At 43.5% G+C, this 22,989-nt stretch overlaps 1 protein-coding gene across 1 annotated transcript in view; it reads left to right on the plus strand.

The window, feature by feature from the left end:
* DNAH6 (dynein axonemal heavy chain 6) overlaps nt 1–22,989 on the plus strand; it is a 386,479-nt gene that overhangs the window by 168,966 nt on the left and 194,524 nt on the right. The window contains exons 31-33 of the mRNA XM_040324272.1: nt 4,103–4,270; nt 16,970–17,118; nt 19,924–20,031. Of these exons, the coding sequence (XP_040180206.1) occupies nt 4,103–4,270; nt 16,970–17,118; nt 19,924–20,031 (425 nt within the window). The remainder of the gene's footprint in view (nt 1–4,102; nt 4,271–16,969; nt 17,119–19,923; nt 20,032–22,989) is intronic.

The raw sequence follows: 22,989 nt of genomic DNA on the forward strand, positions 1-22,989 counted from the left end.
CACGTCCGGCGCAAGCCCGCCCAATTCAAATGGGGTGTGTACCATTTAAATTAGGCGCGCTCCCGCGCCGGACGTACTGCGCATGCTCAGTTTAGAAATTCCCGCCGTGCTTTGTACGATGTGAAGTCATTTTTTAGAACGGCGACGTGCGTATCGTCCATTCGTATTCCCGGACGTCTTACGCCAAAACAAAAAAAATTCGACCCGGGAACGACGGCCATACTTTAACATGGCTCGACTAAAGTTAACCCATGTTAAAGCAGGTTTAACTTTGCGACGGGAAAAAATTACTAGCGACGACGTAACGAACGCAAAAACCTTCGTGGATCGCCGTAAATCCTCATTTGCATACCCGATGCTGGAATACGACGCAAAATTCCCCCAGTGGCGGCCGAAGTATTGCATCCTAAGATCCGACGGTGTAAGTCAATTACACCTGTCGGATCTTAGGGCTATCTATGCGGAACTGATTCTATGAATCAGCCGCATTGATAGGACAAGAGATACGACGGTGTATCAGGAGATTCGCCGTCGTATCTATTCTGTGAATCTGGCCCTATATTTATATCTATAGATAGATAGATATAGATATAATTTATTGAACCTATATCAATTTACTAAAAACAGGAAGTTCACCTTGCTTCCATTTAATCTAAAAATAGTCGTCATGGTCAATCATATTACAAAACACTTATTTTCTGATACATATTTATTAACACTTCAGGGGTGTCCCATGCCATCTGCATCTCCATCCACAGGCCAATACCCTGCCTACAGAAAAGAGGGTGGGTGAAGGGTGTCTGTCCTTTTTCGGTGAATGGCCATGATGGACCATAATGGGCCCCAAACAAATCATTCTGGTGTACTTCCTGTTTTTAGGGACAGAAACTAAGAAAAAAAATATCTAATCTGTGTGAATTCTGACAAGATAAATCTTGTGCTGGCTTCTTATATCTCGTAGAACTGCACTAGTGGAAAATCTATCTCAAAGTTTTTTTTTTTTGTCTGTAGATTTTTTTAAGTCAGAAAAAACATAATTTGGGAGACCAGTTGTAAAAAAACACCTGTATTATGGTGTTTTGTAAAAAAAAAAATATTGTTATATTTATGTTAAAATCCTTGTTAACTGCATCTTCATGTAAATGTGGCAAAAATCTGGATAAATGTTGAATACAATTTAATACTATAATAAACTGAATATTACATATACACTATGGGCCAGATCCACAAAAACCTGGCGCAACTTAAAAAATCCCATTTAAGTTACACTGCCTTAAAATTTCTACCTAAGTGCCCGATCCACAAAGCACTTACCTAGAAATTTCAGGCTGTGTAACTTAAATCCGGCCGGCGCAAGGCGTTCCTATTCAAATGGGGCGAGTCCCATTTAATTGAGGCGCGCTCCTGCGCCGGCCGTACTGCGCATGCGCGAAGTTACGTTACGCCGAGTTTTGTGGATCGCGCCGGCTTAAAAAAGTTGTGTTGGGAAAAAAAAAAAAAAATTTGACAGCGTCGCTCGGCATGCATTCCTGAGGGAGAACTCCATGCCAATTTTCAAAGAAAAAACCGGCATGGGTTCCCCCCCAGGAGCATACCAGGCCCTTAGGTCTGGTATGGGTTGTAAGGAGACCCCCCCTACGCCGAAAAATCGACGTAGGGGGTCCCCCTACAATCCATACCAGACCCGTATCCAAAGCACGCTACCCGGCCGGTCAGGAAAGGGAGTGGGGACGAGCGAGCGCCCCCCCCTCCTGAGCCGTACCAGGCCGCATGCCCTCAACATGGGGGGGTTGGGTGCTCTGGGGCAGGGGGGCGCACTGCGGGCCCCCCCACCCCAGAGCACCCTGTCCCCATGTTGATGAGGACAGGACCTCTTCCCGACAACCCTTGCCGTTGGTTGTCGGGGTCTGCGGGCGGGGTGCTTATCGGAATCTGGGAGTCCCCTCAAATAAGGGGGCCCCCAGATACCGGCCCCCCACCCTAAGTGAATGGATATGGGGTACATCGTACCCCTACCCATTCACCTGGAGGCAAAAAGTTAAAGTTATTAAACACACAACACAAGGGTTTTTAAAATAATTTATTAGTCTGCTCCGGAGGCCCCCCCTGTCTTCTTTATTAGCTCTAATACCAGGGGGGGCTTCTTCTTCCGCTCTCCGGGGGTCTTCTCCGCTCTCCGGGGGGGGCTTCTTCTTCCGCTCTCCGGGGGGGGGGGTCTTCTCCGCTCTCCGGGGGTCTTCTTCTATCTTCGCCGCTCTCCGCTGTTGACTCGGCGCACCCCGGTTCTTCTGCAGCTGTCCGGTGCCTTCTTCACCACGTGGGTACCTGCCGGAGCATGATGGGACGGCGATGCCTATATAAATGGGATGCAAGGCGCGCTTCCATCATTGCAGTGACAAGAGGCGACGTGTCAACATCGGAAGAGGGGAGAAGAACAGAAGAGAAGAAGGTGACGTCACAGAAGACCGCGCTGGCTGATTGTTAGTAATTGAGCTAACACACGAAGATAGCAGGCAGCCAGCGCTGAAGAAGAAGGCACCGGACAGCTGCAGAAGAACCGGGGTACGCCGAGTCAACAGCGGAGAGCGGCGAAGATAGAAGAAGACCCCCGGAGAGCGGAGAAGACCCCCCCCGGAGAGCGGAAGAAGAAGCCCCCCCCCGGAGAGCGGAGAAGACCCCCGGAGAGCGGAAGAAGAAGCCCCCCCTGGTATTAGAGCTAATAAAGAAGACAGGGGGGCCTCCGGAGCAGACTAATAAATTATTTTAAAAACCCTTGTGTTGTGTGTTTAATAACTTTAACTTTTTGCCTCCAGGTGAATGGGTAGGGGTACGATGTACCCCATATCCATTCACTTAGGGTGGGGGGCCGGTATCTGGGGGCCCCCTTATTTGAGGGGACTCCCAGATTCCGATAAGCACCCCGCCCGCAGACCCCGACAACCAACGGCAAGGGTTGTCGGGAAGAGGTCCTGTCCTCATCAACATGGGGACAGGGTGCTCTGGGGTGGGGGGGCCCGCAGTGCGCCCCCCTGCCCCAGAGCACCCAACCCCCCCATGTTGAGGGCATGCGGCCTGGTACGGCTCAGGAGGGGGGGGCACTCGCTCGTCCCCACTCCCTTTCCTGACCGACCGGGTAGCGTGCTTTGGATACGGGTCTGGTATGGATTGTAGGGGGACCCCCTACGTCGATTTTTCGGCGTAGGGGGGGTCTCCTTACAACCCATACCAGACCTAAGGGCCTGGTATGCTCCTGGGGGGGGAACCCATGCCGGTTTTGATTTTACAAATTGCCGTGGAGTTCTCCCTCAGGAATGCATACCAAATGCCGTCGCTTGAATGGGCTTTTACATGGTACACTTTGTAACACCAGCCCTAGTTTTACACTTGCAAACTAAAACTTACGGCGAAAAAACGAAGCTGAAAAGCTTTGTGGATCGCCCTAAGTGCTAATTTGCATACTAGAAGCGGCATTTCGACTCGAAATGCCCCCAGCGGCGGATGCGGTACTGCATCCTAAGATTCGGCAGTGTAATTCAATTACACATGCCGGATCTTCTGCCTAACTTTGGAAAACTGCTTCTGTGGATCAGTTCCAAAGTTAGGACAAGGGATACGATGGAGTAACAGCAGTTACTCCGTCGTATCTCTTTTGTGGATCTGGCCCTATATTACCAAAAGTATTGGGACACCAGCCTTTACATGCACTTTAATGACATCCCAGTCTTAGTCCGTAGGGTTCAATATTGAGTTGGCCCACCCTTTGCAACTATAACAGCTTCAACTATTCTGGAAAGGCTGTACACAATGTTTAGGAGTGTGTCTATTGGAATATTTGACCATTCTTCCAGAAGCACATTTGTGAGGTCAGGCACCAATGTTGGACAAGAAGGCCTGGCTTGCAGTCTCCGCTCAAACTCATCCCAAATGTGTTCTATCGGGTTGAGGTCAGGACTCTGTGCAGGCCAGTCAAGTTCCTTCACCCCAAACTCGCTCATCCATGTCTAAAGCTACTAGAAATTGACATTTTTGGTAAAATACATAAATGTATGATGCTCTCTATTTATAGAATAATTGACATGCTCTACTCTGCTTTGTTTTCTAGCTATCCAGATTCATGTTTGAAGGTCGTGAGATTAAGTTGGTTATGACATGTGCAGCATTTATTACAATGAATCCTGGTTATGCTGGAAGGACTGAGCTGCCTGACAACCTTAAGGCTCTCTTTAGACCATTCTCTATGATGGTACCAAATTATGCCTTGATTGCAGAGGTAAATGCATGCATTATAATAATATAGTTTATCTATTCATAATCAAACTAATGTGACTATATACACACACTGGTATGAAGATCTTACATTCTTTAATTTTGTATTTCATGTGTATTGCTATAGTTATACTTATACAGGGCCGCCATCAGGGGGGTACAGGCAGTACACCTGTAAGGGGCCTGGATGGCAACCCCCTTTTTTTTGTAAGGGGCCCGGAGGTTGCCCACCCCCCCCCCCCGGTTCTCTGCTAGAGGGGGCCCATGGCTGAAGCTGTGTAAGGGACCCCATAATTCCTGATGGCGGCCCTGTACTTATATGTACTACTTGAAAATTGAAAATACAGTAAGTTTCTCCAAAAAGGAGAAGAGACCTCTGGGTACCAGGTTTATATGACAGATCTTTAAAGTGGTTGTAAACTTTATTTTTATATATATATATATATATATATATATATATATACATACAGTGCCTTAAAAAAGTATTCATACCCCTCAACATTTTTCACATTTTGTCATGGTACAACCAAAAACGTAAATGTATTTTATTTGATAGACCAACACAAAGTGGCACATAATTGTGAAGTGGAAGGGAAATGATAAATGTTTTTTACAAATAAATATGTGAAAAGTGTGGCATGCATTTGTATTCAGCCCCCTTGAGTCAATACTTTGTAGAACCACCTTTCACTGCATTTACAGCTGCAAGTCTTTTTGGGTATGTCTCTACCATCTTTGCACATCTAAATAGTGAAATTTTTGCCCATTCTTCTTTGCAAAATAGCTCGAGCTCTGTCAGATTGGATGGAGAGCATCTGTAAACAGGTCTGGACTGTGACTGGGCCTTTCTAACACATGCATATGCTCTGATTGAAACCATTCCATTGTAGCTCTGGCTGTATGTTTAGGGTTGTTGTCCTGCTAAAAGGTGAACCTCCACCCCAGTCTAAAGTCTTTTGCAGACTCTTAGGCCCCGTACTCACGACCAAACATGTCTGCTGAAACTGGTCCGCGGACCAGTTTCAGCGGACATGTTCGTTCGTGTGTAGGCAGCAACGTACAGGATTCCAGCAAACAATCGTCGGCCAGACCGTTTTCCAACGAACAACTGTTTCCTGGTCTTGCTTTAAAACAGTCTGCTGGAATCGTGTCCGTCAGACATGTTCGGTCGTCTGTACACAAAAGCAGCGTACAAAAACCCCGCGCATGCTCAGTCCAAATGAGGAGACGGGAGCGCTCGTTCAGGTAAAACTCGCGTTTGTTTGGGATATGGCACATTCGTCATTACAAACCTTTTATTCTAGCAAGAGAACAATGTCTTAAAAAGGCGCACTAAACCACATTTTCTTGCCTCGTTTTATTAATTCTTCTCTTGCTAGAATAACCCCGTTCTCTTGCTGATGCAATTTCAATAGAGTTGTCCCATACTGAAATGTCACATTTCTTGCTTGTGATGTAATCCTTTAATAATGTTTTCTATGCCAGACGTGTGTTTTGGTTGGTGGTCCTCCATAATTTATAGTAGTCATTTTTGTAAAGGAATGTGCATATTTTCTTTTTTTTTTTGTTGTTTCTAGTTATGTCACCATTTAAAATAGTTTTTTTTTTACATGTTTTTTTTATTTTTTAATTTTTTTTTTTTTTTTTTGTGTTTCATTAGAGAATATTAAACCATGTTGGCACACCAAATGTCCCCCCCCCCCAAGGAGTGTGTCCTTTGTAAATTACCCATTGTATATTTATTAAAGGTTTGCTGCCTAATAATCCCCACAGTATAACAAACAATAGACATGTTTTCAAATGAAAGCAAAAAGCCTTTTATTCAGGCAAATGTCATCACAAAAAATAAAAAGAACGGCAGCACTAGAATAGATAGCAAACTATATGCAAACTTGCATTTCCAACATGGTGAAGGATAAACTTCCAAGCCTCAGGAGCCAAACACAAAAATATGAAGCAGCAGCACACAAACAAAGGAACCCAAACTGTGGTAGTACAAACAAGATGTCCTTTATGTGGAAGGAAATGGAAGGCAGAAAATCAACGTTTCCTCCTCTTTCCAGCCTTCCCTCCAGGCAGCCTTCCAGCGGATCTAACACGGGGTCTTGCAGGTGGGGTCGATGTGGCAGCAGGAGGATGGTGTTCCGCAAGCCGGGCCGGGTCACATAGCCCAGTCTCTGGGGTCAGCAGGCCCCTCTGCATCCACCAAAGGACCTGGTTCATCAGGGCCTTTGCCAGTCTTCTCTGGTCCTCCTCCCCTTCATTTAAATCATGGGCCAATGAGGCACTGAAGGCCTCTGTGGGGTTGAGGGGGGCCCTCATGATGGCGCTTGCCTCCTGTATCATGCGGAGGCTTGCCTCCTCCACAGGCCTCAACTGCCTCCTTCGGCCTGATGGCCTCACCTGGGGGGGAGAAGACTGGCTGGTGGTGGTTCTCCTGGCCGGGGGGACCTGCTGCAGGCCACTGGGCCCAGCCTCCTCCTGGCTGCCACTGACCCCGGCCTCCTCCTGGCTGCCACTGACCCCGGCCTCCTCCTGGCTGCCACTGACCCCGGCCTCCTCCTGGCTGACAGACACCTGAGGATCTGCCACCTCCTGGCTGATCTCTTCTTCCTGTGTGGAAAAAAAAGGACATTTTTTACAATTTCGCTAAATAAAACCACACTCATTTTCATGTTTTTCGTTTAGTATTTTCTGTTCATTATTACTTGAATACACTCTACTTCTGACCCCTGCAGTTGTCATCTCTGACACCTATTTGTCTGAACACCTTTTTTTTTGCTTTTTCCCAGCTTGGCTTTTTTTTTACAATATCTAATCATTAATCCACCAAGAATTATTTACGCAAGAAATATAGAGGAAACTACTATACCTCCTCATCGAAGGGTGGCAGATCTGCATCTCTGTCAGCCAGGCCCTCTTCCTCCGACTCTGCAGGGCTGTGGTCATCTGGGGAAGGTCCGCTGGAAGGTAGCATGGAGGAAAGGTTGGAAGAAAGACTCGACATCGTTTTCCTGCCTTCCATTTCGTCCCGCAAAAAAGCCATCTGTTTATAATACCACAGTTTGGGTTCCTTTGCTTGTCTTGCTGCTGCTCCTGATTTTTTGCTTTTATTAGCTTTGTATGCTCTCCTGTATGTGCTTCTGAGGTTGGCAAGTTTATCCTTCACCATGTTGGCAGTGCATCCTGGCACCCAAGTTTGCATATAGTTTGCTAGCTCTTCTAGTGCTGCCGCTCGTACCTCTTTATTGCAATATAATGCGTGTTTGGAATTCCACAGGATGGGCGTCTCCTGATATTTTTGGAGTAAGGCCTCTATAGCTTCCTTGGTTTGTAGGAGGTCCATTGAATTTTTTGAAAAATTATATTTCTTTTTGAGTCTAGATTCCAAAAACATAAACCACAGAAAAATAAATATTCAAAAGGATCAGCGTTGACCTTGATCTAATATGTGTCTTCAAATTTATTACCTATATCTAATTACAAACACAGTCTCTCTTGTTTAAACAATGATTGGCAGCTCGGCCGCATTGCTTGTACCAAACATTGATTTGCTAGATGCAGAGCCATTGTTAACATTGCAGTAAATATTTTTAATATAGAAAACTAAACAATGCTTACAAATGACAGTATTCATCTAGGCACTCTTTCATGTGTAAATCTCATGCCCCTGACAATGGATGACATAAAAGACATTTCCTAATGACCTCTGTACAACCAACACTTGAACAATACTTTGCCTGATCTGAATACACCATTCAAAAACTTGTCAATGAGGTACAGCATTGTTCACATCTCTATTTTGTGAGGTGTCCAAAAGCATTTGGATACCAAAATAACATTGTGGTACCCCATAGACAGAATAGCTTAAAAAGGGTGCAACCAACAGCCCAAACCCCCATCCCATGTGTCTACATTTTCAAGGCCTCTGCTGATCACATTTTTAATTTCCTTACCTTCCTGTCTCTCGCTCCTCGTTTCTCACGCTCGCCTAATTACCGCGTAAGATGCGTAATCACGGCGTGCACCTTTTAAACACTCCGCGTATTTATTAAACCCCGCCCTCGTCACCTTTGCGAGGCCCCTAATCAATGAGTTTAGGAAATATGGCGTTAACTGTGTATGTTCTGTATGCGCTCGAAGATTCTCCGCGTAACCGACGTAAACACGTTGTTTGCATTCTCTACACTCCGCGTATGTATTAAACGCCGCCCTCTTCTCCGCCCATGGCGTAAGAATTCATCTTTTCCACGCCCATAATCTCTGTGGGAAAGGAAAGATGGCGATGTCACACGAGCGGGCACGATGCTCTCATGCCACAAGTGAAGGGACAGAGGCAGGGACGTCCCGATCAAGGCAAAGAAGATATAAAGCCACTAATATGCGGTTCCAGGAAATGGTGGAGTTAGTTTACATCATGCGAAAGAAGGACTATGATGGTGAATTAGGGCCATACAAGACCCCTAACCGCCGAAAGGCACATATTATGGACAAGGTGGCGAGGAGAATGCAGAGGCTGTTTGGGATCACCAGGTCCAAGGAACAGCTGAGGAAACGATGGTCAGACTTAAAATTGAGGGAGCCACATCAGATGAAGAAAATACTTAAAATTCTGCGTAAAAGTAAGTAAATATATATTGGGGTTGGGGGGGGGGGTGATTGTCTGCAATAATGTGTTGCCATGTATATTTCACCATCTGCCTCCTTGGCCTGCTTGTAATTTTAAAGACATGTTGTCATTTATTTTTTATGACCTAAATACCAACATATTTACAAATAGTGTTCTTAGTAAACAACGTAACATCACATAGTTTCTCAGAAAGGCTCGGTTATTCCAGGAACAACACACCTGGACATGGCTCACTGGCCAAAAACTTTGTTTGTAAACATTGTGTAAAAGCTAGTTCTAGAAAATAAAATTATGAGAATGGGAAAGGCAAACAGGATTCATTCTAAAAACAGTGGTAATAAAGCAGATGTTTTCACATCTGCAATGCAGAGCACCTGTGTCTCCCCAAATCAAAAATGGGTTTTGGTAGGGTCTCCCAGAAATACAGTTTAGGGGGGACATCCATGTGTGTCACTTTGCTAAAAAGGGGCAGGATCAGAGCTTGCCATATAGAAGTAATTGCAAAATGTAGGTTTGGTGAAAGATAAAAGTAACTAAATGAAAGCATCTTCTAAGCAATGTGTGCGATTTATGCTCTCCAATATCTGTGTGCTGATGAGTCTACATTTTTTTTGGTTTATTTCAGGGGAAAGAAGTCGCCAGCATTTGGAGGAGGCAGAGAGGGCCAGACAAGGCCAAAATCTGCCATCTCAACATGTGGAGGAGGAGGAGGATGTGGAAGGAGAAGAGGATGTGGAAGGAGAAGAGGATGTGGAAAGAGAAGAGGATGTGGAAGGAGAAGAGGATGTGGAAGGAGAGGAGGAAGGAAGAAAGGAGGAAGGAAGAGAGGAGGAAGAAGTAATTTTGGACTTAGAAGTTATAGCAGATGAAGGGCAAGTGGCGGAAGAACAATTTGGCGAATTGAAAGAAGGTGGATTGATGGATGAAGGAGGAGTCCAAGATGATGGGGAAGTGGTGGAAGAAGGAGGAGTGATAGAAGATGATGGGGAGGTGGTGGAAGAAGGAGGAGTGATAGAAGATGTCGAAGAGGTGGAAAGGAGAAGCCCATCAGGTCAGTGTCACCCTAGCTTGATTCTAAAAAACATATGTAGATAGGCCTCATCGAAAAATAATGTTGTAAATGCCATTTTTTTTTTTTTTTTTAGGGGAGGAGGATGGTGTGCCAATATTTTCACGTGCAAGTGCTGCTATAATTATTCAGCAGGTAATGGAGTGCAGCACTGAAATGCACAATATGCGTGAAAGGATGGTTGTCATGGAAGAGAATTTAACAAATGTCCTTTTGGAATGCTGCACGGAAATGGACAATATGCGGCAAAGAATGATGGTCATCGAATCTAATTTTAAAAACATTATTGACATGATGGGCCGTGTCAAAGACTGAAACACCCCCCGCCCATCCCCCGCCCCCACAAACATTTTTACAGTTTTAATAATGAATACGCCAAAATTTGAAGATACACACACAGTGTGCCAACATGTGCTATCTGCCATCACAGAATATCTAATGTCTGTGCTTTGTGGGTCCAACCCCCTCCTCCATCCTCAAGTAGTTGAGAGGAAGGGGTTGCTCCCACAGAACACAGACATTGATCACCCATGATGTCAGATAGCACATGTGGCCATTTGTCTGTTGAACCAATGACATTTGGCGAGTTTGCACTGAATGTGTGTATTTTCAAATTTTGGCGTGTTCCAGTGTGAAAGCACACCATGACTGACTGCTGTTGTGAGTTTTTATATTTTTGGAATTGGATTTTGTTTCTTTTTGACCATGTTGAACATTTTGGGATACTATAAAGTTTAGACCATAAAGAATAAACAACGCCAAAAAATTTAAAATATATATATATAGAATTATAAATCTCTCTAATCACTGAATTTAGTGAAGTAGAGATTTGACTCCAAAATCTCACCTAAAAATTTACTTTTTGAAAAACACACCAAAAACAAAAAAAATGGTTAAAAAATTATTGTTTTTTGTGCATAAAAAATATGCCCAAAAAAAAAAATTAAGGCGGTAAACACCCCACCAAAAATAGTCTATATATATATATATATATGTAAACAATAAATCTAACTATATTTGATAAAAAAAAATGTGAACTTGTTAATAAATGTATAATCTGCATAATATTTTTGGTTGAATTACCTGAAAAAAAAAAAAATAATAAAAAAAATTTGTAGACTCCTAAGTACAAAAGCAGGGAGTAATGAAAAAAATATAAAATAATTTTTGGGGTCATGAACAAGCAAAAATTAAAATACTTGACCTCAAAATTTACAAATGGAGTTGCTTCTTATTTCTAGACTCAATACCCTGTTTGTAGATGAGTGAATACTGTGCAAAATGTGGTTAGTTACTAAAAGTGGAGAAATCAATTATGCATTACAATTGAAGAAGTTAGTTAGAGAACCAGGAAGACAGAGAAAAAGAGAAAAAGCATTAATGACAAACAACTGTATAAAGTCCAATGGTCTAATTATTTATTATTTTTGAGAATATTCCTTTCTTTGGGGGCCGAATTAGAAAGAAATATGATCTGGCATAGCAATGGCCCCCCGACCCATGAAGTACTCAACATATTTGTCGCGTACCTCACGAGCTGATTGGGGGGCCAAGCCAGCGCGACCAGTGTCCAGCCCGGGAAGGGGATCTGAGGGTAGTCTTGCCTCAGAACCGATGTCGGGTAGGTACGTCTGGGAGTGCCTGCGTAAAAAGTTGTGCAAAATGCAGCAGGCAAATACAACGGTGTCCAATTTATATTCCGCCAGATGTATCGATGTCCTGAACAGGCGGAACCGGTTGGTGAGTATCCCAAAGGCATTCTCGACTACCCTCCGAGCCCTGGCCAACCGAAAATTAAACACACTCCTCTCTGAGGTGAGGGTCCTCTGGGGAAAAGGCCGCATGAGGTGAGGACCAAGCCCGAAAGCCTCGTCCGCTAGGAACACAAACGGAAGTCCTTCCACATTATCTTCATCTGGTGGCAATGCCAGACCACCAGCTTGGAGACGATCATAGAAATCAGTCCGTGCGAACACTCCCCCATCAGACATCCGGCCGTTCTTCCCCACGTCCACATATAGAAACTCATACTGTGCCGACACCACCGCCATCAACACAATACTATGATAACCCTTGTAATTATAATAGTAGGACCCCGAGCGGGGTGGGGGCACAATGCGGACGTGTTTCCCATCTATTGCTCCACCGCAGTTTGGAAAATCCCACCGCTGGGCAAATTGGGAAGCCACAGACTGCCATTCCTGTGGTGTGGAGGGTAGCTGTGGGGACAAACAAAAAAAGAGATTTAGTACTTTGTAACAAAAACATCCTACAAGCATCCTTGTGACAGTTCACAGTATTAAAATTGCATTAGAAAAATGTGCATGGAGAATTTGGGAAATGAAATATATAGGGCCACTTCATTAAGAGACTCCACAGCCCTCTGATGGGGACAATAAAAGTTTGAAGGGGGGACACAAAAAACAAAAAGTCCTGTTTTAAAAAATGGCAAGGTGGGTTTGTCCCTAGGATAGCATGCTGGACAGGTTAATATTGGGTAAGGGACAAATATGCAGGTAGGTCAAGAAAAAAACATGTAAAAGCTGATATCAACATGCATAGGGAGAAAAGGTAACGTTAGTTAAACACACAGCATATCTGGGAAAATAAAAATAAAGTTAGTTGGCCACATTATTACAGCCAGGAAACTTACCTTAATATACTCCTCATGCATAACTTTGATGATGGCAGCACACGTGTCCGGTATGATGACCCCAAGCGCCTGCGGAGAGATGCCTGTCGAGAACTTGAGGTCCTGCAGGCTCCTCCCAGTCGCCAGGTACCGCAACGTGGCAATAAGCCTCTGCTCGGCCGTGATGGCTTGGCGCATCACAGTGTCCTGCCTCGTGATATAGGGGGACAGAAGTTCCAGCAGACTGTTGAATACGGGGTCCGTCATGCGGAGAAAATTCCTAAAGTCATTAGGATTATTCTCCTGGAGTTCCCTAAGCAGAGGCATATGTGAGAACTGGTCACGCTGGCGCAACCAATTCTTGGTCCAGAAACGCCTCCGCCCCCTGTTTCTGGCCAAAGTACTGGACAAATGAACATATCCAGCAGCCATCCCATAAACAGCACCAACTCGCGAAAATTGACGCTGCTGCTCCATCATGGCTTCAAACCGGCCGGCTGGTCAGTCAAGAACACACTGAAACAGAAAGCACTCGCAAATCCAGCACTACCTGCGACAAACGCGTGACAAACAGATACGAGCGCACAGGATGCAACTGCTAAAGCAGAAACAACCTGCTAGCCTATAGCCGAATGACAACTACGTTACCGCAAGCACACGCACTGAACCCGTGAATACACGCTGTCAAAGCCTGGAGACCGAGAAGCGCGAATCAGCTCTAACCAAACCTTCACTAACACGAGCAAACCCGTAACTAGCAAAAGAGGAACAGAGGGCGGCGCCATTAAGTTTGGTCTTCCCCTTTATAGTGACGTCGTACGTAGTTTACGTGCACGCGTTCCGGTACGACGGTAATTTGGTCCGCTGGTGTGTACACGCCAGCGGAACCAAACACAAATCAGCCTTGTACGCCGGAAACTGTCGGGCAGACAGTTTCCAGCGCACAGATCCGGTCGTGAGTACAAGGCCTTACAGGTTTAAATCTAAGGTTGACCTGTATTTGGCTCCATCCATCTTTCCATCAACTCTGACCAGCTTCCCTGTCCCTGCTGAAGAAAAGCATCACCACAGCATGATGCGGCCACCACCATGTTTCACGGTGGGGATGGTGTGTTCAGAGTTATGTGCAGTGTTAGTTTTCTGACACACATAGCGTTTTTGCTTTTAGGCCAAAAAGTTAAATTTAGTCTCATCTGACGAGAGCATTTTTTTCCAAATATTTGCTGTGTCCCCCACATGGCTTCTCGCAAACTGCAAACAAGACTTTTTATGGCTTTTTTTCACCAATGGCTTTCTTCTTGCCACTCTTCCATAAAGGCCAGATTTGTGGAGTGTACGACTAATAGTTGTCCTGTGGACAGATTCTCCCACCTGAACTGTGGATCTCTGAAGCTCCTACAGAGTTACCATGGGCCTTTTAGCTGGTTCTCTGATGAATGCTCTCCTTGCCTGTCAGTTAGGTGGACGGCCATATCTTGGTAGGTGTGCAGTTGTGCCATACTCTTTCTATTTTCAGATGATGGATTGAACAGTGCTCTGTGGGATGTTCAAAGCTTGGGATATATTTTTATAACCTAACCCTGCTTTAAACTTCTTCACAACTTAATCCCTGACCTGTCTGGCGTGTTCCTTGGCCTTAATGTGGTGTTTGTTTCATGTTCAGCTGTCTAGCAGAAGCCTGAAGGTTTTGTGCCAATATTGACTGGTATTTGGAACTGTTCATAATTGCCACTACCTTGACTAAGGCCCCCTGTTCCAGCTGAAGAAAAACACGATTCTGCCACCACCATGCTTCATGGTGGGTATGGTGTTCTTTTGGTGATGTGCAGTGTTTTTGCACCAAACAAATCTTTTGGAATTATGACCAAAAAGTTCAACCATGGTTTTATCAGACCATAACACATTTCCCCACATGCTTTTGGGAGACATATGTGTTTTTGAAAAATTTAGCCGGTGTTGGATGTTTTTCTTCGTAAGAAAAGGCTTTCATCTTGCCACTCTACCCCATAGCCCAGACATATGAAGAATACGAGAGATTGTTGTCACAGGTACCACACAGCCAGAACTTGCCAGATATTCTTGCAACTCCTTTAATGTTGCTGTAGGCCTCTTGGCAGCCTCGCTGACCAGTTTTCTTCTCATCTTTTCATCAATTTTGGAGGGACATCCAGTTCTTGGTAATGTCACTGTAATGTCACTGTTGTGCCATGTTTTCTCCACTTGATGATGACTCTTAAAAGTGTTCCTTGGTATAGCTAATTCCTTGGAAATTATTTTGTACCCTTTTCCTGACGGATTCCTTTTATCAATGAGATCCCTCTGATGCTTTGGAAGCTCTCTGCAGACTTTTCCTGTAGGATGCGACCTACAAAATGTCGGGAAAGACCTACTAGAACAGCTGAACTTTATTTGGGGTTAGAGGCACTTTACATGATGGCAGTTGTGTACCAACTCCTATCTACCATGAGTTTAAATGTGATTGCTTAATTCTGAACACGGCTACATCTGCAGTTATAAGAGGGTGTGCACGTTTATGCTACCACATTATTTAATTTTTTTATTTTTACTTCCCCCTAAAATACATAATTTTTTTTTTTCAACTGAGTTGTTTATAGGTCACATGGTGGAAAAAGTTCTGTAATGATTTACCTTTGTCTCATTTTTACATCACAGAAACCTGACATTTTTACAGGGGTGTATAGACTTTTTATATCCACTGTAGTAATTGGAATTTCCTTTCAAATTTGGCTGTTAGTGAACGTAATAAATATGAATTAATCCAAAGTTACAAATTATCCGAAATAACAAATGCAGCATATAAATTAATGGACCATTATGAATCGATAATAAAAAAAAAATAATAATATTAATAATAAAAACGCTTTATTATTATTATTATTATTATTAATTCGTTATGTTCCATTCTTTTAGATGCAGCTTTCGTTATTTCGGATAGGTTTGGAACTTTGGATAAATTTGTATTTATTACGTTCACTAACAGCCACATTTAAAGGAAATGCCAATACCTATAATTTAATAGTTAGTTATTATTAGAGTTAGTTAATTATTTCAGATTTTCGCATTTCTGATCTTCAAATTTTTTTATTTTTCTAATTTTTAAATTTCCAATTATTCCAATTTACGAATTTTCCAATTTTTCGAATTTACAGATTTTTTGGCAGTGCACACGTCTATTAGGAACTTTGTACATAGTCATACAGAGCAAGGAGGGGGACAAGTAACTCCAAATTCATCTGTGTGTGTAATTTGAGCTTCAGTTATTGACCACTATACACAAAAAGCTTTTTCAGCAATTAAGATAGGCCTAGTAAAGGGCCGTACACATGGGCCAAATATCGGGCAGCATTGGCTGGTTGAATAGAAACCGGCCGACATTCGGCCCATGTGTACGGTAGCTGGTCCGAGGGTCTGAATGACTGGCATGACCGAAAAATCTCTGCCAATTGGCATCCGATCAGTGCTTTCAGCCAATGGCTAAGAGAGCAGACCGGTGTGGTCGGGCAGGGGGGCCGTCCCCCGGTCAGAACACAATAGCTCAGCGGGGGAGATCGCTGTACTAACATTGCATCGTTAATACAGCGGCTCAGCCCGTTGGGTTGAATGAAAAAAAAAAACGTATAGTTTGTACCAGGCTTAAGCATGTGAAAAGTAGCCCAAACACTTCACCTTCTGGGTGGAAATCCTAAATATCAAATATTAACAAAACAAAAAAAAAAGACATGGCCAAAAATGTACATTACCTTTTAGGTGCTTTTGCTTAGGACAGATTGAAAAACTACATATATTTACCATGTATAAAGTTCATACTTTGAGCATGTATTTTAGTTAAATTGTTGGAAGCCACAACTCACTTCTTAAAGGCTTCACCTTGGGTATATATAAAATTATCTACAGGTTTACTTCTTTTTTCCAACCTATAGCATTGATCACTTTTACAGTATTTGCTAAACATATTATTTATCTTTTAAAAATGATTGCTATAGTGGTCTGAGTCCTTATGAAGAAAGGGTCTATGATGTTACTAGTCCTAAAGTTATCTGGTTTACTTTAAAACACATATGGGTGGATGTTCTTACTGTTTCGGTATAATCAGTTTGTAGAAATTGCTGTAATAATGCACTTTTTTTAATTGGTAGTGCTAGAAGTAGTAGCAAATATGTATATATATATATATATATATATATATATATATATATATATATATATATATATATAAAATACACATTGATTAAAACATGTAAATCAAGCCAATCTCTTTCAGAATATCTAAAAAAAAATTGTTATAGCTTATCTTTAAAAATGACAATGAAGATGTAGTTGAATGTAGACTAACGCTATAAATTTATTGCAGGTTATTCTGTATTCTGAAGGATTTGAGTCCAGTAAAGTTTTGGCCAGGAAGATGACACAAATGTATAAACTGTGCAGTGAGCAGTTATCACAACAAGATCACTATGATTTTGGAATGAGAGCTGTAAAATCGGTCTTGGTCATGGCTGGGTAAGAAATTGAGTAACAATTTTTTATTATTGCAATCTTGGCTTATTGCTGGCAAATTTTTTGGGGGTTCAGATTATTTACAATGGTGTTATGTTGGGTTTTATTGGGATCAAATAATTCAAAGCAAGTCAAAACATATTTATAAAATATAATAGTAACATGGATGCTCAGATATTATTTACATTCCTACCCTGTCATTGTTATTGAAACCAATGGATACATTATAAATTATAATAATTTTTTTTTTTTTACTGATCATAAATGTATGTTCTCTTCTTCTAGGTTATATGTTGTCGCCACACATCTAGAAAAAAAATGCTTCATTTTGCTGTGTATTTTATATTAAATGTTAATGCCTGGCACCACACACTGTCATTGGTTTAATAAATGAGAACAAAGTGAAACAAAATGTTCACTTAGCTTAGTAAAAAGTCGTACAAGAACCTTTTTCTAAGTCAGAGCGACTTGCGTCGTTCCTATTAGAATGGTTCTATTGAATAGAATGGGACGCGACTTGTCAGGCGGCTGAGTCGCCTGACGAGTCGCCCCAGTGTGAACCGGCTCTGATTGTCTAATCATGTCTTGTCGTTCGTGAAACCCTACTTCACAGAAGCTTTTGTTTACATGCACTTTACTGATGATGACCAATAAAGTGGAAAACAGCTGTATCCAAATGGAATAAATGGCTGTATAATATTAGTATCTGTATCTATACTATATCTATGCTCAATGTTATCCTAGGTGTCCATGCACATTAGGTCGATTAGAGGCATATTTTAACCATTTGCCGACCAGCCGCCGTTATTATATGGCGACAGGTCAGCTCGTTCCTGCGAATCGCCATACTGGTACGTCAGCTCCTTTAAGAGCCATAGCAGGTGCACTGACTGCTGCATGGCGGGGTACTGGATGCACATGGCCGGCGGCTGTCATGATCTCTGCCGGCTACTTGCTATCATGGGCACGAGATCCAGAATGGGAATCTGACAGGAGAGGAGAGACAGATCTGCTGTTCCTAATAATCAGGAACAGCAATATGTCTCCTCCTTCAGTCAGTCACGTTCCCCCACAGTTAGAAACACATGAGGGAACACATTTAACCCATTGCATGCCCCCCTAGTGTCAACCTCTTCCCTGCCAGTGACATTTACACAGTAAGCAGTGCATTTTTATAGCACAGATCCCTGTATAAATGTTAATGGTCCCAAAAAAGTGTCAAAAGTGTCCGAGCTGTCCGCTGCAATGTCACAGTCCCGCAAAAAAATTTGTTTGGGTACAGCGTTGAATGACCGTGCAATTGTCAGTTAAAGCGCTAAATCTCTAAAACGCCTAATCTCAATGTTTAGAGGCAGGAAAAAAACTTCTGGTTTGCGTCTCTGATTGGAGTTTTCTGGTAGAAAATGTGCAAAACTCTACTAAACTCACCTTAACTGTATACAAAAAATGCTCTATATAAGCCTTTTTTTCTGCCAGGGGAATTGGCGTTTTTTTTAAGCCCAGTGTGCATGTACTAAATGCTAAATCAGTGGCTTTGGATATACAGATGGCCAACGGGCATAATGGAATAATTTACGGTACATACCGTAGCTTTGCCAGTATCCTAAAATTAGGAAAATACCTTTTTAAAAGCTTTTGGGATTTGTGATGAAGTGAAACATATTTTGTAGATACAATCTGTTTTCAGAAGTCACTACTGTGCTTCACTATTGTGCAGTGGGGGCATTTTGGTTCTTTTTGATCCTCTCTCCAGAAAACGAGAATAGCAAATCAAGCACTGGGTAAAATACACAAAACAGAATTTTGCTTGCTCAGGTTAGGATGGTTGAGGCTAATGGAGCATCATATTTTTCACTAACCTAAACTAGATGTTTACAAAGTTAAAATTCTGTACTACTTTAATAAACCAATCTCAGTATCTGAATATACAGTATAAGTGAATGGATCTATGAAATTGCAGTGCTTGTCACTGCTACTTTATAGCCATTGTTGAATTCCTAGCCATGTAGTTTGTCTATGAATGGGATGCAAATAATCTTACTATCTTTGGTTTTTCAACATATTTGGTGTATGACTTTTTTTATTTATTTATTTTAAGTAAACATTATGCAGATGATTTACCTATTTGTTTGATCTCTGGCCAAATGTTTTTTAAAGGGGTTGTAAAGACAAAAATATTTTTCTCTTAAATTAAAGTCTGACAGTAGCTGATAAAGTAAAAAGTAATGTTTTGCATTATAACTAGTTTGATACCTGTTGAAATCGAGCTGTTTTATTCATCTCCATCACTCCTGAATCATTATTCTCACTGACTTCCTGGTTTGTGGTGCGCATTCATTCTTGCTACATCACGGCCTAATGGGAACTACAGTTTACATTAGGCTTAGCCTCCATGCCTGTGAGGGATAAGAGAGCATCTTCACACAGGGCTGTAGTCATAGGGAGGGGGTGAGAACATTCTGCTTTCCACCATTCAAAACGGCTCAGATGCTGGTGGAAAGCAAGAAGAGGAGAGACAGGAAATGGCATTTTCAAACCTGGATTACTGTATTTTGGAGGTCAAAAGGAAAAACGAGGTAAGTGATATTTAAATGCTCTAGCTTACAGCAATCAATTGATCTAATAAAAAACGAACCTTTAGTGTTCCTTTAAGTTATGATGTAATTACATGGTATAAAATATTTACTAGTCCATTAAAAGCCAGAAAATATAGGAAACAAGAAACAAATATAAGAAACAAATCACAAAATTATTTATATTTTTAATATGCTTATACCTAAATTTGTTCTTTTTCTTTTACATTTAAAGCTCGCTCAAAAGAGAAAACCCACATTTAAATGAGGATGTTGTCCTTATTCGTGCTTTGCGGGACTCAAATCTACCAAAGTTCTTAACTGATGATGCTGAACTCTTCAGGTGAGCCACATATGCATAAAGATAATATATTTTTATATGTTGATTTATAATCCGTGGATCGATAAACAGAACTTCTGTGATTTATTTTCTGTATTATGGCCTTTACAAAAAAAATCCAATCTTTTCTCTAGTCAGATAAATATGAAATTGCATATGAACATTCTGTATTTTCATTCAGCAGTTGGAGCTCTGGGCTCCTTTTCTTATATTTGAAGAGCTACCCTTTGTTTATAGAGCTCAGTAGTTCAAGCTGAAATATATTCACACATACATAAGTCAAAGCAGCGGCTTATCCCCCTTTCAGGCCTGTCTAATTTCAGCCCAAAAATATTTGCATCAGAATGTTGACTTGTTAGATCTATAGGTAACACAGGGAGAGAATTGTGGATGCATCTCTGTATGTTTAAAAATGCTGTCAATCTCAAGACAATGATTTCATGCTTTATGTATTTACATTATGTATTAGTACCCCGTTTCCCTAAAAATAAGACAGTGTCTTATTATAATTTTTGCTCCCAAAGATGCACTAGGTCTTATTTTCAGTGGATGTCTTATTTTTCCATGATTTCCTCTGATCTGATCCTTCTGTGTCATTTTAAGTGATCCCCTCCCCCCCACCCCTGTGCCAGTGGACACCTTCACCAGACATCCTCCCCACCCCTTTATCAGACATTTCCCCCCTACCTCAGTCACCCCTGTGTGTCCACACAATGTGCCCGACTCCTGCTCCACGCTACTTACTATCTAATTGTGAGTCGGCCAGACTCCGTCAGGGCAGAGCGAGCAGCAGGCGGCAGCTATTCCTGGTGGCGACGCGGGCTCTCTGATGAAAAGAGATCACGCACTTCCTGTCTGCACTGCGGCCAATAGCGAGATGCGCGGCGGCGCCCGCCGCTACGGTCCAGGGTACAGAGTTACAGTAGCTTCAGAGGGCCTTATTATCGGGATGCCTTATGTTCTAGGGTGACCCTATTATCGGGGAGGTCTTATTTTCGGGGGATGCCTTATATTTCAGCCAGGGCCGTCTTAATAGCATCATGGGCCCCTGAGAATAGTAATGCTCTGGGGCCCCTACAATGGAGACAGGTAAACAGACATCAAGAAGGTAGGAGGTAGACAAGCAGAGCTTCCCCTTTTGGGTGGAGTTCCACATTAAAGTGGTGTAAACCCTTACAGACCACTTTATGCTACAGGTAAGTCTATAATAAGGCTTACCTGTAGCTACCCAGGATATCTCCTAAACCTGCACGATTTTGGAGATATCCCCTGTCCCCTGGATGTCATCGGGATATGCGCACTGGGGCAAACTGAAGCAATGGCACGTATGTGCCGTTGCTTCTGGCTGTGTGGCATTACCAGCGGCTCCCGCGCGCATGCGTGAGAGTTACCTCATCGTGGCTCCAGCCAATCATAGCGCCGGAGCCGCAATACACGGAAGTAACCCCCAGGAGAGATGTTGGCCGCCGGAGCGGTGTACGAGGTTGGCTGCAGGAGCTTCAATCTCAGGTAAGTAATTCATAATGAGCTAGTATGCTATTTTTCGGGGCAGCGTGGGCTCAAGGACCAGTTGCTTTGGGGAAAGTCCAGGGGCCCCACATGCAGCTGGGGCCCCTGGGCAGTGCCCAGGTGTACCCTCTCATTAAGACAGCCCTGATTTCAGCGAGAGGCAAAACTGTAAGTAGGTCTTATTTTCGGGGGATGTCTTACTTTCGGTGAAACATGGTATTAAACTGTAAGTAGGTCTTATTTTCGGGGGATGTCTTACTTTCGGGGAAACATGGTCTTAGTACCCATGATGCCCAATTATGGTAGCTATAGTCTTGTGAATACTGTATCATTAGAGGCATTACTAGTAAAACAAAGGCACTGATTCCACAGAACTTTAGTTGGGTCTCACTTGAAATATTATATATTTTGGGACCCTGAACTACTGAAAGACAGGGCCGGTGCAAGGATTCTTGACACCCTAGGCGAATCCTAATTTTGCGCCCCCCCCCCTCCCCGCTGCGCCCCTGACATCACTTTACTCTGCCCTTGCAACACATGTGACCTATCTGACACCCCCCTTATCTGACACATACACTGACCCCCCTCACCTGACACAATGACCCCCCCTCACCTGACACAATGACCCCCCCTCACCTGACACACTGACCCCCCCTCACCTGACACACTGACCCCCCTTACCTGACACATACACTGACCCCCCTTACCTGACACATACACTGACCCCCCTTACCTGACACATACACTGACCCCCCTCACCTGACACAATGACCCCCCCTCACCTGACACAATGACCCCCCCTCACCTGACACACTGACCCCCCTTACCTGACACATACACTGACCCCCCTTACCTGACACATACACTGACCCCCCTTACCTGACACATACACTGTGACTGGCCCACCTGACTCTCACACACACCACACAGACAGAACCCCCACTCGGCACTCCACAGACAGTGTAATGTAGTTCGGAAGGGATCCGTCCTCCTCCTACCTCGGCTGTTTGTGGCTTCATCGTCATCGACCATCATCCAGTCTCTGCTCAGGGGCCAGGCTAGCGCCATCCTCCCGCTCCACAGTGTCCCCGCCGAGACCAGGCCAGCGCCATCCTCCCGCTCCACAGTGTCCCCGCCGAGACCAGGCCAGCGCCATCCTCCCGCTCCACAGTGTCCCCGCCGAGACCAGGCCAGCGCCATCCTCCCGCTCCACGGAGGTCAGCTGCTCCTCTCAATGCTCTGGGCTCCCATCTCCATTGAGCCCCGCCCCTCCGCTGCACACACAGCGCTGCACCAGAGGGACAGGCTAGAGCAAAGGAGTCCCGGAGCAGCGCTGTGTGATCGGTCTAGAAGATGTAACAGTGCAGCAGGGCGCTCAGCGGGACACATGAGGGATTAGTGGTGGCGGCGCACAACGAGCGATTAGGAGAGGAGAGCCGAGCTCACACAGAA

Source organism: Rana temporaria, chromosome 1 (genome assembly GCF_905171775.1).
Source record: "Rana temporaria chromosome 1, aRanTem1.1, whole genome shotgun sequence".
In the NCBI taxonomy this organism is placed as follows: domain Eukaryota; kingdom Metazoa; phylum Chordata; class Amphibia; order Anura; family Ranidae; genus Rana; species Rana temporaria.